Here is a 17,087-nt window from a genome sequence, read left to right as displayed (position 1 = left end):
GCTTCATCTCCACAGATTGAGGTGCTGTTTCTCTTGTGTGAAGGCCACTCTTCTTATTCACTCTTTGCTGGATTTATTCTTCAGTTTCTTCAGCGAATTCACTGGTCGAGAGGATCTCCGGCGTTAGTCTGACATGAATGAAGTGTTTAACATGTAGAGCATAGAAGAGAGAGAGAGAGAAACAAGAGCGAGGCCAGTGGGAAAGGGATGAGAAGGATTTTGGGGAAATTACACACTCCCCCCCCCCCGAAATTCTGTCGGGGCAAAATAAGCAGCTGACCGACCGAGTGGAAATGAAGTTCTTCGGCACTCACGGTCGATATCTGCTCGCAAAGACGGCTTAACCTCAGACTAACACCTTTCAGAGACACAATACCTTCCATAAGTCTGGATTATATCCTCTTAGAGGAAAGTACAGCTCTGCTAGCAAAGCTGTTGTGAGGCTGGCGTTGCGAAGGCCCCCCCCGTTTGGACCGCCTCCTTGAAAAGTACAGACTACTTCATCGATTTTCTGGAAGGGCAAACACGCTCTCCCCCAGCCAGGAGCCATCTCCACCTTTTGACTTCGACCCTCCAAAGGGGAGGGCGAGGCAGAGGGAGGAGGACTTGATTTCATTTTGTTTCCTGACATATAGGTCAATGTTATTCTCATGAACTGCGACGCACAATAATTTCACTTCTCAGTCAAGCCTGACAACAATAACCGGTTGAACCCAGGAGAGATTTGCAGCCCAAGTGGCGCCGCGACACCGAGGGAGGCAGACGAGGGCGAACGTATCCGTCTAAAAGGCGCAGCTGGTGGTTGACTACCTATTTCAGCCATCGTGTGTGTGCCTTACAATGACTTGGAAGGGGGGGAGTTGGGGTTAAAGGAGAACCGCAGCCTCTTCTTTCTTCTCTTCCACCCCTTCCTTCTCTCCTATCTAGTCTCCCCTCATTCTTTTGTGAATGGGAAAATCAATCCAGACTTTACATCTCAATCACAGCGAAACATTAAATTATTCTGATCGGCGAGCTCTGCTACAATGATTTTCTTTGAACTATAACCACACGGCTGTAATACCGTGATGATGATGATGATGATGATGATGATGATGATGATGATGATGAAATGACCAGTTGCACTCAGTTAATGTTGACTCAATGCCCACAAAGGACATATGTCATTAGGGTTATGGAGCATTAAAGAACACTGTTTGATATGTACGCAGAGCTAATGGGGTATTGAAAATACAGCCGGCCTGACCAATTCAAGGCTTAGACGATGCATTAAAGATCGCTAAAGTCATTAGCAGTGAAAAAGTGACCATACAATGGTAATGGCTCCATCATACACCCCCAGAGTGAGTTTTTATAGTATGAGGGAGTGCCAACCACGATGTAACAGGGAGCATATGTCTGCAATGGTGGTTACAAAAGGCAGCAGAATCCAATAGAACAAGATCAAGAGTTCGCATCATGCTAATAGCTGCGAGGGTATGAATCAGCTCATCTGAGCTGTGAGCTAAATGCAGACGACTGTAACAAGTTACTGTAAAAACATGCAGTGACAATGTAGATGATAAGCTGAAAGTCGGGCTCATCAGTTCAACCTGCCAGTATGCTAAATTTGCTAATCAGCGGCGTGTACGTGCTGTTGACGCCCTAAAATAAAACCCAGCCTTTTCTTAACAGAAACACTGATGAATGATCTGTGATGGATGGCCACGGCATTCAATGGTTTTGCTTGCATATTACTCAAGCTGACTGGAACAGTCAATGCTAACACTTTATCAATGGGCAAATTAAACATGGTGTTGAGATTCCTGAAATACAGCTGCAAACCTATTTTCATCCTGTGTGCTCTGATTTACTGTAGTAATAACACTTTCATGGATGAAGAGAACCAGGTGGGGATCCTTTTATTAATGTTTTTGGGAACACGCAGACGAGACTTGACTCGTGCTGTTATGCAGCGTAACCAAACTGCTGGCTGCAGAGGTGACCACGCAAATCTCTACTCTCACTGCAGGCTGCCCGAAACAGTATTTAAGTACCCGAGGGGGTGATCTGGTGCAGGTTAATGACATCGCCACCGTCACGCTCCAACGGGCGAGTACAGGGGTACAGGGGTGTCTGTTTTGTTTTTGGGGACACTGCAGCACACTGCAGCGCAGACAAGAACACGCAAGAGTTTGGGACGCACCAAGGGCAGGAGCTTAGACTGACTGTATGGTGCGCACACGCTTACACACACACACACACACACACACACACACGCACACACACACACACACACACACACACACACACAGATTTATGCACTCAGATGAGAAGAGAGACAGATGCACGCCTCCCTTCCAGCCAGCACCTCATCTGGGTGATGGCTATTTCAGGAAAGAACACAACATTCGGACACACATCCACTCCCCTCTGACACACACCCCCACCTCCTTCCCTCTGGCCCCTTCTTGTCACCAGCTCCTTTCCTCTCTTTCATTCTAACAATGCAACCTTCCCTAATATCTTGTTTCCTTCCAGCCTTCACTCTGTCGCCAGTGTGCCTCATTCTGTCCGCGCACTTGGTGGAGGCACTCTGGAATCTTGCGCGCTTGGAAAGGTTGCGTAGTTAAGACGAGGCCACGGACAACCTGCATCTCTTTAAACAGATTTTAAACTACGCCAGGAGAGCTGGTGCTGAGATGGATGGCGGTAATCACTGAGAGGCTGGATGGGGGGGGGGGTGAGGTGGCAGATGGAGAAGCAGAAAAGAGGGAAAGAAAAAATATAGAAGAACAAAAAAACACGATGGAAGAGGTTGGAACAAGAGTGATGAAAGAAAGAAAAATGGACTCTGAAAAAGTGTGTCGTTGTGCGCCTGCTCGACAACAAACACACCACTGTGCTATTTGTCTCCGTTAGGCTGTGATTACCGGTCCAGTTCTGTACAGGCACCAGCTGATACCACTCTCCAGCTCAGGAACAAACAACCACAACGTGTTTCTTTACAGCTGCCTCTCTACCCAGAGGGCGATACATCTTTAAATCTTCCACCCTTTCAGCAGACATTTACATAATCGCTTTGGAAAATTGTGATTTTACTCCATCACTTATGAGCATAAAAGCTGCCCAGATGGACAAAAGCAGAAAGATGAAACCGTCCTCTGACACAGACAAGCACAACAGCAACATTTGTTTAAGGGGGTTATTCCAAACTAGATTTAAATCAGTGGTGTAAATAATGATGTTAACTGTTAGCTTACTTGGCTTCTGGAGTAACAGCTGGTGAAGATCCTCCAGTAGGCAATTTACTTCTAGCTCTAAAGTGAAATGTGTAATAAGTAATAGCCGGAAAATGGTGGGTGATGCAGGACACGTACATAAAATAAAATAAAATTGAAGTTTCAAGCCTCACAGACACAGAAATGGTACATTTCAATGTAATTGTCGATTAAATGCTGAAATATGAGCAAACTATCATTTGGCTTCAGCGCATTGAGCACACACCTACAGCTTGGTGTTATGACAACCAATTTACTTGTGTGTAAAGCACGCCTCTAAATGCAAACTAACATTTATTTCCACGATATTTTCGAGCTGGAATGCTGTGGCCAAGTTAGGAGATGTGCAGTTATTTTCCTCAGGTCTGGCTTTTGAAGGATAGCAAAAGGGGACCATTAAAAAACTATTTTTAAAATTAAATAACAACTTTTTCACCCTCTGGAACAGACATACACACACACAAACACACACCCACACACACACCCCCTCCCACACACACACACACGCACACACGCACCCCCCCCCCCCACACACACACACACGCATACACACTTGTAAATGTGAATATGCATTATACACACATCTTCATCAGTGTCAGGGACACGCTGAGCCTTGTGAAGTCCTCTCCTCTGGGAGAGAAAGATGAAAAGGTTCTCCTCTGGGTTGGAGGTCCAACCCTCTGGGCCACAGATGAAGAGAAATAAAACGGTGTTCACCTGTACCTTCTGTGCCCGCCGCTTGTCTGCTCTCTGGTTCTGGTGATAGATGCGACTAAAGTTGGATACGATGACAGGGACAGGCAGGGCAATTACCAGCACCCCACTCAGAGAGCAGATCGAGCCGAAGATCTTCCCGGCGATCGTCTTGGGAACCATGTCTCCGTACCTGTGAGATGTGACAGCGGGATGATAGAATACATTTAGTGGAATGTCATATTCTCTATGAAATACAACCTGCCTCAGACAGCCACGCACGTCTGACTGGAGGTCATTGTCACCCATAACTTTTAATTTCAGGCCCGTCCAAGTAGATGCATTCATCCATTAACGACTAAAGCCCGACTTGGTGGCCCTGTCCCACCTCAGGAGAAACAGGCTCATCCAAGAACCCTCCACTGCATGGCTGAGCCAAGTCCATCCGCTCATTCACCGAGAGCAGATATTATTAACCTTTAGAGAAGAGAACGCGGTCGGGTTGGTGAACCCCCGAGACATTTCACAAACGTCATTTAGCCCAATTCAATCTGAAATATTTGCAAGTCAAAAGCAATCTCATCTGAAGTGCAAAGATGGAAAACACAATTACAATAACTACATTACCTCCCCCAACACGCACGCGGTCATTTTTCCAAAAATGTGAAGCGACGCTGCAGAAGACAAGAGGAGCAGGAACGGAGGAGCTTAAAGACTCCGGTTGGAAAAGCAACCACCTTTATTTCTAATGGTATTCATTGCTTATTCATGAGGAAAAACTGCAGGTAATTTGTTCTTGCGTCTCAGCTAAAGAAGAAGTTCAGATAAATTTGTTATAAATGACTCCAAGTCTAGACTGGAAGTAAAACGAAAAGACGTCCTTTACAATAACAATGCAATTGCATATCTAAACGGCTATATTCATCTGACATTTGGGAGAAAAATAATGATACTCATGAAATATTTAAAAAAAAACACAATGGGTATTCAAAAAAATCGTATAAGAAGTCACGTCATTAGAGGCTGTTAGGAAACTGTCTCGGGTTGGTTTTTGTTTCCTGGGCTCCCTCATTTGGGTTCCCTCAGCTGGGCGTGGATCACCTGGGCTCTGCCTCTATCAGCTCACCTGGTGGATCACCCCTGCCAACCAGTTACAACATAAAGATCTGGTCCTCCTCTCTGTTGTTCTAAAGTTTATTGTTGAATCCATGTGGTATTTTAGGACTAGGCTCTGCATATATGCTGTTTTGACCTCTGGTTTTTGGGCTGATTATCGTAGTTTGATCTCTTTTTCAGCATCCAGCCATTCTCTCTTCAGCCAGCCAGACACGCCCATCCGCCTGGCTCGGCTCTGGTTCCGTTCACGCATCCACAATCCTTGTTTTGTGTTATAACAATAAACATTGTTCTGCAAAGTGATTGCCTCTTTTGTGGTACTTGAAAAACACGAGCAACAAGTGAATAAAACAATAGTTTTAAAAAAGCCATTCTCAGTAAGTAATGACTCCAATTCACAACTAAATGGAGTCTGATTGTGTGAACACAAGCTATCAGAACTTAGTAATGTTGTAAATGATTGGAAACGTCTAGAAACAAGCATCCGAAACGGCACTCGTTAGATGCGTTCGCTGTCACCCGTCACAGCGGCGCTGGTGGTTGGTGGACTGCGACGTGGCAGATGAACACCTCAGAAGCTCTTCATAAATGAACAATAATGTGTTTAAGCATTCATGCCCGTGTTGGCTGATTTATCGTCTAATAAAAGACTTCTGCTCCAGGCTGCTGCAGTAAAGAGACGGGACAGCACACCAAGGAAAACCAGCCCGGTCCAAGGATGGGGAAGGGGATTAAAACTACCTCTCATTAGTCACCGATGTTGGTGAATATCAATCCAGGAGATTTTCATATTAACAAAGAGGCCGGTCAGTGGTGCATAGTAATACATGCAAGTACACTTACAGGGAACACTCCTTGTGCCTTCTGAGAACTATGATGGCCTTTTTATCCAAATTAGGCAATAAGAATCCCATCAGTGCAGCGGAGACACCATTTCCACAAAACATTTCATCTCCTCCTCTTCTCTGAAGTTGTTTCCATTAGCAGGAAAGAAAAGCTAATCATATCCATCCGTGAGCCTTCTTTAATGGGATACTATCAGATTGTGGGATAGAGACCGTTCTCTCCTAATACTACAGACAATTTGCCGCTTCCATTTAGTCAAGCTGGCCTTTCTCTGATGATTTCATCTCTGCGCCATTATACACAGCAGAGAGATAAAGCTGGGCTTACACACTTTAAAGGAAGGGAAAACTGCGGTGGGTAGCGTGAGGGGGAGCGTTTGTGCAGAGGCGTGCATGTGTGCGCACGATAAGCGAGGCTTATGCGCCGTCTCCCGCCCCCTGAGTGAATGGAGACCCATTTCGGAGCTGACAGAAGGCTGGGACAAAGGTGGAGGTGAATGTCTCGCAGAGGAAGTAGATGGACGGGTTGCTGCTAGTAAAGGGAAGAGATGTTATCTGAACACGTTTAATTGGTTCCCCTATCGGCCTTTTCATGTTACCGGTCATATCACATATTACCATGCGAGAAAAAAAAAAGACGCGCAACTAGTGGGTGTGACTCTCGCGTGCACGTTCCAGTGAACAAACAAAACACAGAAGAGAGAGAGATAAAAAGGTCAGTCATCAGCCAAGGTTGTCTCATCCCTTCTGAGCTGGACCAGGTCTCTGAGGGCCACATTAATAAAGTGTAGGATGGATAGAGTGGTGGTGGGGGTCCAGATGGATGATCCCTGACGGACCGACAGACACAACACATCTGTGATGATGGGATTGTGTGTTCTGTCATGTCAGGTTCCCCCTGAAATATCTGCCAGTAATGAAGCCCCAAAGTGTGTTAAAAGGCTGTGATTAAAAAACGTGAGACGAGCCATCTGCTCTCTACGGAGGTGCCGGCGTGTTCGGCTTGAGATAAACTACGCGAAGGAAAAATAGGCGATAACATAGGCAGGATCCATTTTTCTATTCATATTCAAAAAGAGATGGAGCGAGGGTGCGAGAAACGAATAACAGGGACATAGAAAGGAAATATTGACAGTTGGTTTTTCATTTGTAGACCGAAACCCTGGTGATTCCTACTCGATTGTTCCCAGCTCCCTTCTGATTGAGGCTAAGTGATTCCCTTTGGACTCCATATACGTGGCGGATCGCCTTCCGGGAGGTCATAAATCACCTGCTGGTGGAGGCACCGTGGCATGGACGATTATTACAGGATTATATTTTTTACCCCAAATAAAAATGAGCTTTATCTGCATACCTTTATTTAGGTCTATGGGTTTGGTTCAAGAGATAGAAACATCTTTGACAAAAATGAGCGTGAAATAGGCTCAAAAAGCACATATTTTGGTATTTTGCACAGTGACACACGCTACTACATGCTACTGTTTAAGTGAATGATAGTATTCACATACATTCACAGCTGAGATGCACTTGAAAAATACAAGCGTCATTACCATGGCGATAAATGATGCCTCATAAGGCTCCATCAGCTGAATTCCATTTTCATTGGGCAGCCCGTCACAAGCCAATGAAGCTTGGCTCTTTTGGGTTCGCTGTGAAAGATTCTCTCACCACACCTCCAACTCGCAGCCATCCATCCATCCATACTCTGCACTGACATTTCATGGCCCCTCACTCAGATGGAAGTCAATCTGATGACACATGGCTCTTCAGAGACTGCACAACCATCCATAATCACCCCCACAAATGCCAGCGCGGGGAAGCCAGAAATAAAGTGGAGGGGGTGCCAGCAGGTGGGAAGACAGATGATGAAGAAGAGGAAGAGGGAAAAAAAGAGGAAGAGGAAAAAGAAGATAAAAGGTTGAGTAAAAAAAACAGAGTCAGCGAAGACAGAGCGGTGATTCAGAGCTAATGCGTAGAAATGTTTGGATAGGAGCACAACGCAGTGAAGCTGCGATGAACTGAGCACTCCCTTAAGACGCCTCGGCTCAGACATGAACTTTGATTGCGATCCAGATTAGTGAGCTCATCTATGACTTAGCCCAGCATACGGCTGCTTAGCCAGTGAGCTTATTAAGGAAGTTAAGACTATTGTTCTGAGAGAAAAGGGGAAGAAGAGCTTCTCAAGAGTGTACAAGATATTTCGTTGATATGCAGGACGGAGTTACAGTGCAGCAGAGAAGGCGGCCCAGCTATCACCTCTTCAAGATAAGTTGTGCGTTTTTTCTTTATTATAAAAACCAAGGGCAGATCGGATAATAGGTGCACATATGTGGTATCTATAGGCATCTCCTTGGTGCCTACATCACATCCAGTGTGCACCTTGCATAAAGAAACTATTCTGGAGCAGTTTTTCAATAACTTGAGGCAATAATATTGAGGGCAACTCTAGTCTTATATATCCTGTGAATGTCATTCATTGTGAAATGCACAGGCCACTGTTGTCCTTGTTTTAGTCAATACAAATTCTCTCTAGGTCAACACAACGTGTACATATGTCTCATGTTTGAAGCACACACTGGTCTATAAAGTACGCACCACATTACATGGAAAAAGTAGCATCAAACCACAGTAAAACCACAATGGTGACTTGTCTTGAAAAGAGATCCTTGAAGGTCCCTTTGCTGGTAAACTATAGCTTCTACATTTTGTATTTCACTTTAGCTTCATTTCCTAGTTAAATTCATATTCATCTTGTTTTATTAGTATATAATATATTATTATATAATTAGTTTATTCACAAACAAAAGCAACTATATATTCAGTTTCCTCCCAAAACCCAGTGTCTCGCAGGGCAGAGACACACATGTTGATGACCGCCTCATTTACATTTGTCAAGTGCAAAGAAGAAAGTGGAAGACTGTCGCACGGCTGAGATGATAAAGAGAAAGGCATTATTTTCCTCACTTTCCGGAGGAGGAAAGGTCATTACCGTCAGTCAAATCGCAACCAATCTCCCAGTCAATCACACTGAGGAATTACAATTTCTCTGCAACACAGTTTACTGGATGATCAGGGCCACATCAGCCTTTGTTCTGCCAGGATTTATTCACTTATATTCATAAGAAAATAAAAGTTCACTTCCTTGCTAGCTTTACCTGACGGCGTGTTGATGCACGGTGAACGTTTCATGTGACTATAGAGCCCCAAACTCAATCAAGGGTCAGATACCACACAGACACACAGTAGGAAATGAGTTAATAATAGCAAGGCAGCCTCTCAAAATCAGTTAATTTGTGCACGTGATGAGCACGTGGGTGTGAACAAATGTGCGTGCCTGTGTCGGTGTTTGTAATTAGCGATTAGCAGGCTGCTATCAACAGAATGCTTCAGTGCATCCACTTTCCAGAGTAACCAGGAAGTGCAAACACAATTACCACATGCGGGGGGAGCCTAACAACATTTAAATGTGAATTACTTTTGAAATAGCACAAGTCCCCAAAGCTCACGCCACTGACTGCCTGAATACCTGCTAATTCACGGAGGAGAGCATGGCCATTAGCGCGCTTGTGCATCTGGCTATGTTTGTGTCTATGTGAATATGATCATTTTTAATGGGTGTCAGTGTGGTTATGCACACCCCTGATAAAATTCAAATTTCTACAAGTGCCAAATTACAGTACTTTCAAAAAGCTGATACGAGTGGATGTGTGGATAAAAGCAGTAATGGCTTTTGGTAATTGAAAGAGGAATCCATCTATCTGTCTGAGCTTGGGCAGCGCGTCGCTGCAGCAGCGGAGAGGAGGCGAGAGCACAATAACCTTGATATGTGGTTCAATTAAGCTGTTAATGAGAAATAACTGTGCTGGGTTTTAAACACGAATCTCTGGGGGTAAGCATGCATTTTTTAGGTTGAGCACTTTTGTTGGATGTGAGAGAACTGCCAGTGGATGAGTAAAAGCACATTAGAAGTAAATGTCTGACTTGAGAATCGTGCTACAACCTCCATGATGAAGTGCAGAATTATTCAGTTGGGGAAGAAATAAGGACGGGTACACTCTCAACGGTCCAAGAAAATATGGATCTGTTGTGTAAACGGTGTTTCACAATGCATCCGGTTGGGCCAACAGAGACGTCGATACTGAAATCTTAGCTCTGTAATTACAGGTGGATAAAGCATGTCTTTAACGAATCCTTGTGTTGGCATTTGACCAACACAACTAAGTAGTTCCATAGTTTGATTTTCTTAAAATCAAATTCCATTTTAGATTAAACCATGTTTCAAACTAAACTCTCACTGAAGGGCTCACTAGTGCCCCCTGTTGACCAGCTGTCTTTTAGATGCTGTCCTGCGTGAGTAGAACACAAATGTTTAACTTATAATGGATTTATTTTGAAGAACCTTCTGCACACACGTTGATTTATTGTTCTCTTCTTAGACCTAGCCGTAATCTGTGCGGTATCTATTTATTCCCCTCACTCTGGTCTCTGGTTGACCCTTGCAGGAACTGATGCTCGCAGATGAAAAGCAGCGAGGCTGTGTGGCAAGATAAGGCTAAAGCTGAGAAAGGAAATAAAGACTGAAGTAAGGGCCTGCGAGGTCAGGGGTCACCTCTGCTGAGCAACAAACCCCAGTCATAACAACAAGGTGACCGACTGGGGCGTCCCAGCGGTGCTTTTACGCTGGGATCAAAGAGAAAAAAGAACAGAAACACCAAAGCTGAAAATAAAAACATGAAAGAAAAGTGAGGAGACAAACATACAAACGATACTGAAGATGAAGTAAGAAGAAGCGCAGAGGGAAAAGCAGCAAAAAAGCAGAGAGAGGAGAGATAAATTGATAGAAGAGGCAAGGAAGGATAATAGTAAACCACATTTCAGGATGTCACATCCACTCTGGTCGCAGTGATTGCATTTGTTTAACTTGGCTGGACCATTCCACCATGTCTGGACCACCACTGTGTCTGAGCATTGTCGCTGTGAACATTTGTCCCTGTAATTGTGTGTGCACGCGCGTGTGTGTGTGTGTGTGTGTGCCTAAAGTCCACATCTTCAGGAGCGGTCCCTTTGTGTTATTATATCTCTACAGATTTTTCTTCGCTCCCCGCTTCAGCTCTCCATCGGCAAGATAAATTGAATGTCAGTGCGTCAATAAATAACCGAATGTGCCAACAAACTCGCTGCTGGCAAATATGCTCAAAGCGTCTGGTGGTGCAGCGGGTCTGAATGACCGACTTGACAAATGTATTGAGCCACCAAACTTTTCCACCTTTAGAATTAATTAAACGCCGGTGTCTGTGCTCCCATGTGACTTCTCAATTGATACCAGTTCACCCGCCCTGGATATCGCTGATTAAAATGTTGCCTTGGCGATCAATTAAGCGAATCCATAAAGGCAAAGTGATCCTGGTACGCAAAGGTGGGGGTGTGAGATCCTTTTATTTTGTCTTTACAATCTCAGAAAACTTAGAATTGATCAAGAACTGGAATTAATCTGGAATTAATCTAATGACTAACAAGGAATCACTTGGTTTGGTCTTGTAATAAAGGCTCAGGTGGTATCATCATTAACTGCTGAGCCGCATTCTTCCAACACTTGATTCAAGCACACGAGGGAATTCTGCATTTTCATTTCATGTTGTGTTCTTCTGCAGTTACACAACCTCATTACGCAGGAAGCCGTCAGTATATGATGCACGTCTTGGATAACAGGCTAGAAAATCCTGGGTGATGTGATTCTGTCACCTTGTGTATGAGGAAATAAAGATTTGGCAGAAAATACACTGCTTGAGTAAGAAAATGGAATAAAATGGGAATGAATCAACTCATTTAATTTGGGAGGAAAATGTTTCAAAGCTGAAAAGTGGATCCTGTTGCTCTCAATTTGGATTTGACAGAGAGAACATTTTATGTTGTTATAAATAATTGTTGTAAATAAATAAACTTGGTCCCTGAAGGAGCAAACTGACAGCATGGGTTCATTTTTTTGCCGCATGACGTTAATGCCAAACAAAACAAAAGCCTGTCAACCTGTAGACTTAAAATGCTAAGATGTTGAGGATAACTCTGTGTACTACTGTAGCAATGACAGTCGAAGCGTGGCATTAGCATGAGCTGCAGGCCACATTAGAGCAGTGCTACGTTACCCATTAGCGCTAGCAAAACACACTGGCAATTGCAGGGCCGGAACAGCTTGCATTATGACACCAGGGGTGATCCCTCAGCTGAGCTGTCTGAGCTGTGACTCATAATGAGCTAGTTTTCGCTCCGCAATAAATTCAGGGGACCTTGAAGCTGGAAGATCCACTAAGAACCGGCGAGTGTCTACTGCAGAGGTGAAAACAGGCGCGAGGTTCGCTGCTTATTTCTCCGAAAAACGTCTCCGGCTGTCACATTCTTTATCTTCAACAACAAAAACTATCGGCTCTCTCCAGGCCAATCTTATCGCACAGCACCCGACGCTACCTGACATATTGACTGTAAACATGACCAACGCGGCTCCTCTCATCAGTATCTGGCAACGTGGCATTGACTCTCCAGATCTATGACCACATCTGGTGGAGAGGCAGCCAATGCAGCTAACTAGAGCTGCATTTAAATCAGCTTAAACCATTCAATAGACCGTTGTCACGACAGCGATAACAGCACCTCACCTCACCCTGACATGCTTGTTAAAGCTGAGGTGAGGCTGAATCGAGTGAAGCTTTTAATAGTGGCAGCCTAAGAATACTTAGACATCAATTACAAAGGTAAAAAAAACCCATTAATTTAGGTTGTAGTGTAAAAATGCGACGATAAAGTCGGCTCAATCTCACAAGTACGACCTTTCACAACTAAACCTTCTCAGTCTACATATCCATCTATTTTATTTGAGCTAGTTACAAAGGACATTGTGATACACCTCTATTATGTCCTGACAAGTTTTTTTTTAATCACCACCTTTTGTACCACAGTGCATCATTATACCTTTACAGGAGGTAGCTGATGGGGAAAAGTAGGCTAAAGGAGAAACTAGGGCATCACTGAGGCTCAGGAGAGGTGTCTACAGTCTGGCCTCCTGTCCTATTTCACTGTCTGGTGAGACTGGTGCGTGTGTAGGTGTGTGTAGGTGTGTGTGACTCAACAGGCAGCACCCTGTACATGGGAAAGCTTCATGCACAGGGCGCAGAGAGATAACAGGTGAGCTCCAGGGAGGCTACCTGTGGGAGCGAGGAGGCCCAGTGACAGGCCTCTTTGCTGGGGTGGAATGGATGTGCTGAGACCCCTGGGGCCTAGACCAAATGTCAGACATGTCTGTGCACATAGAGGGGAGCATCTTTGAGTTTTATTGGAATTTTTCCTATGCGTGTGTGTATGTGTGTGTGTGTGTTGGTTTGCCTGCCTGATGACTCACAACAGCTAAGAAGGCCGGAGACAGGTGGGCACGGAGTGTGTACGTAGGTGTTTTTGTTTTGCTGTGTGGGTGCAAGAAATAAGCTGTTGAGTAGGACTGTAAATAAATGCACAAGTACGCACTACACAACACGGCGCAAACTGCGTTCCCACACGCGCACATACAGCACAGCCACCCACTCGTATATATAAAATGTTTATGGTGTGATGGCAGACATTATTTATGGAACAGCCCTTGCTCTCTACATCCCTGCAGCTTTGCGAAGCATCATTAAATCATCGCAGGCGTTTTCCCCCTGCTAAATTATTGCAGCTTTTGAACTGACATACTGGAGTGCTGGACCAAGTTACCGCCCAACTCCTGTAAACCTATATCCTTGCAGGGCTCCGCCCGCACTGCAACCCTACCTTTAAATGACCGCTCCATGTAATGGAATCAGAATGGGAATCTAGGTTAATGTGCGAATGGTGCGTAGCTATCCGAGCTTTGACCGCGCCGTTGTCGGCAACACGTATTCAGGTGGCTGTGGGATCAGTGTCGGGTTGCCAGGTTTGGCTTTTATAGGAGAAATAGCCGGTCGTGTGTCCTGACATGTAATGAGGGCCAGGTTTGTGTTACAGCAACTACACAGACACACAGGTTAAGCCGGGGACTATGACATCATTTGAGTATTCAGAGTGCCTCAAAATCCAGTTTAAATGTTAGAAAAACCCTTGAAATCAATATAATTTTGCTGTGAAAAACAATCCGTTTTAGCCAGTAATGATATAAGTGCATCATTTGAATGTTCAGCTTTAGTCATACAGCACAAGAGATATCTTGATTTTCATCAATTATTTGGGCAACTGTTGCAATTAAATTAAGCAAATAAGATTTGTCCCCAAAAAAGGGAACGTTTTGATAGTCATCAGGCACAATGACAGCTTTTCATTTCAGTTAGACAATTCATAATTCAAACTCATTCCTATTATTTTAGTTATTTTTCTTTCATCTTTGCTTTGATGATTTCTGTTAAAGTTAAATATAAAAACAGAGATGCCTTTAAAAAAGAGTGTGGAAAAAACAAAAAGGGGGATTAACCCACAGCACCGAAAAAGCAACACATTTCATACTGCAGCATGGACCGTGCTCGATATGGCCAGCTCGCTGACGTGCACGATAAGCCAATTAGGAAGCACATTGGTGAATGAAGAAGGAAGCAAAGATGCCTTTTAAACAGAAATAAATGTTTCTGGCTCACTGTGAATGCTCACATATGACGTAAATACGACAGGTGCATGTGTGAATGCAAATGTAGGTGCACGCGCGCACACAAGGACCCACAGACGCACAGATGTTAGAGCCTGTGTGTTCCACAGGGATGAGCTCAAAAGGATGAAGCCTCTGAGAAGCCAGGCGTCATAAATCATTTCCATCACACTTCAGCCCTGATGCCACTCACACTAATCCGTCCGACGACCATCTCTAATACCGCAAAAAAAGGTGACATGTCAGGCCCGACATACCTTCATGTGAGCACACGTGCAAACCAGGTGCAGATGAGACGCAATTACCGGCTTAACGGTTCTATAATTTGTCACAGCATCCTCGCAGCCTGGGTCAATCCTACGAAATTACACCGCGAACGCTTCGAGGTGAACTAAACTCATTAGCAAAGATATAGATTGGCAATTATCGGGGAGGCATGCACCTATTGTCACACGCTTGTTGCGCGGCTAACGGGCAACAGAAACGATGGACAGTTTACCGGTTAAGCATGAATCAATATTTCTTTAAGGCGGGTTTAACGACATCAAAATAACTTTTATGGAGATTGTAAACTATTAGCATGAATCCGCAGTGGGCGTATGGTACATGGATGGCTTATGTGCTCTCCTGTCCACCTCCAAACTGGCTGTATGTCCACTTAAAGGGATTGCATTAACCTCTGACTCTCTCCTTTGGCAGACGAGCTGCTCCCTCACCTTTCATTTAGGATCGGCGCTACACTCACAGTTTTTCCTTCTTTGGCTGGGATCCCTGTCTGGCTTATATCCAAACACACACACACACACATGCGCGCGTGCAGAGTTGTAACAGTATATCAGGATGATCCGACACTGTTTGTGTCCGGGCTGTGAACACACAATTGCAGAGGGATAGTTTTGATGTTCCAATGATATATGTTGCGTGTCTGGAAAAGGCTAACAAAGACAAGTTGGTGTGCATAAGGTAAACAAACAAATGTGATGTCCATGACAACAGTTGCATACATGTTTAAAAACTGATTAAATGGTGGCACCCGACACCTTGTGAGTCTTATCAGGCGTGATTCCCTGACCAGTCTTTGCACACGTGCTTTAACCTGTTATAAATCATGTTCTTGTATAGTCTGACCTCACGCCTTACTAGAAGAAATGTTTCTGTTAAAGCTCACATCTGGATCTGCTGCAGATACCCTGACATCTGGCACACGCGGGCCTCTCTACCTCCCACCCTGCCCTGCTCGCTGCTCCCTCCAGCTGGCTGCTGTAGCCTTCTGCTCCCCTGTTTTTCGTCTCGACAGTCAAACAGCTGGTGTACCGGCGCAATCTCTCCCCTCTCATCAACTTACTCTGTCCTTAACTACCCTGGAATTAACACATTACATTCCCCTAAGATGGTGTGGTTTTTCTTAACTTCTCCCTGCCCTCCTCTCTACCCACACACGCCTTTTCCACACAAACGGGTGTCTCAACTGGGAGGTGAACTGGAAATAAGGAAGAGGCAGAGGAAGATGCAAATGGACAGACTGTGCGTATGAATTATTGAATCAAAATATTTGCGCCCCATCATCTGTCCCATATATATAGACATAGTGGTTATTACACAATATCGCAGGGTTGTTACTGGTTACAGCAGCCAGCCAGGTCCCTGTGGTTTAACAGAAAATCAGAGAACCTGCTGCTGACACGGAGCTTTGCTGAGCCACCGAGAGAGCTTCAGAGGAGACATATTCCTGGCCTGGCATTCCTTCCACGGTGCTTTGTATGTCACGCTGTCATAACATTTCAGCGTAACTATGAGTATACAACTTTACAACTGCGCATGATACATCCCACGCACCGACAACCTTAAAATACATCTCCAGGCACATAATGAAATTAAGAAGAAAAAAAAGGCTTCTCCCTGCAGACTTGTACCACTTAACATTTATATATCATCAACACTCTGTGTGAGGAGGTCATCATTAGAGCTGGCGAGGCCCAACATCTTTGCATTTTCTTGTCATGATTCAAACTAACCTATTTATTTTAAGTCATTTAAGTGCTTCTGTTACTTAAAATCTTGTACATTTTAAAGTCTCTCTCTCTGAGAGCAAGTGAATATTAGCATTTATCTTTAATCCTGCTGTAATGGTGATGTGAGCGAAGCTGAACCGTCCTGCCATGTTCATGTGTTTTGATTATATGATTATACCTTCAAATGTTTCCATGCACTCCAGGCGTAGCAGCTGCATCTGAAATGATGCATGTGCATAAGCCCAAAGCACAGAAATAGCCTTTGGCCGAATACTCTAGCTATGTTAGACTCATTGTCAGAGGCAAAAAGGCTTAGGGTTGCCTTACAGCTTTAGCCTTCCGACACATAAGGTAAAGACTTTGTTTCCCTCACATCTCATTTCTCAATAGAAACACACAAAAGACATTACAGAACCAGTATTTCACAGTGTGTCGACGTGGGTTTTATGGTAACTGGTGGGAACATGCACGGGGGTGTGGAGGGCAAGTGTGTTTAGCTTTGGAGTCAAACTCTCTGCACTGA

At 44.5% G+C, this 17,087-nt stretch overlaps 1 protein-coding gene across 1 annotated transcript in view; it reads right to left on the bottom strand.

The window, feature by feature from the left end:
* The window catches only part of LOC101073956 (potassium voltage-gated channel subfamily D member 3-like), a 61,748-nt gene that overhangs the window by 7,749 nt on the left and 36,912 nt on the right, over window positions 1–17,087 (bottom strand). The window contains exon 3 of the mRNA XM_029833682.1: window positions 3,978–4,146. Within this exon, the coding sequence (XP_029689542.1) occupies window positions 3,978–4,146 (169 nt within the window). The remainder of the gene's footprint in view (window positions 1–3,977; window positions 4,147–17,087) is intronic.

Source organism: Takifugu rubripes, chromosome 3 (genome assembly GCF_901000725.2).
Source record: "Takifugu rubripes chromosome 3, fTakRub1.2, whole genome shotgun sequence".
Taxonomy (NCBI): Eukaryota; Metazoa; Chordata; class Actinopteri; order Tetraodontiformes; family Tetraodontidae; genus Takifugu; species Takifugu rubripes.
This window is presented reverse-complemented; position numbering and strand designations above follow the sequence as displayed.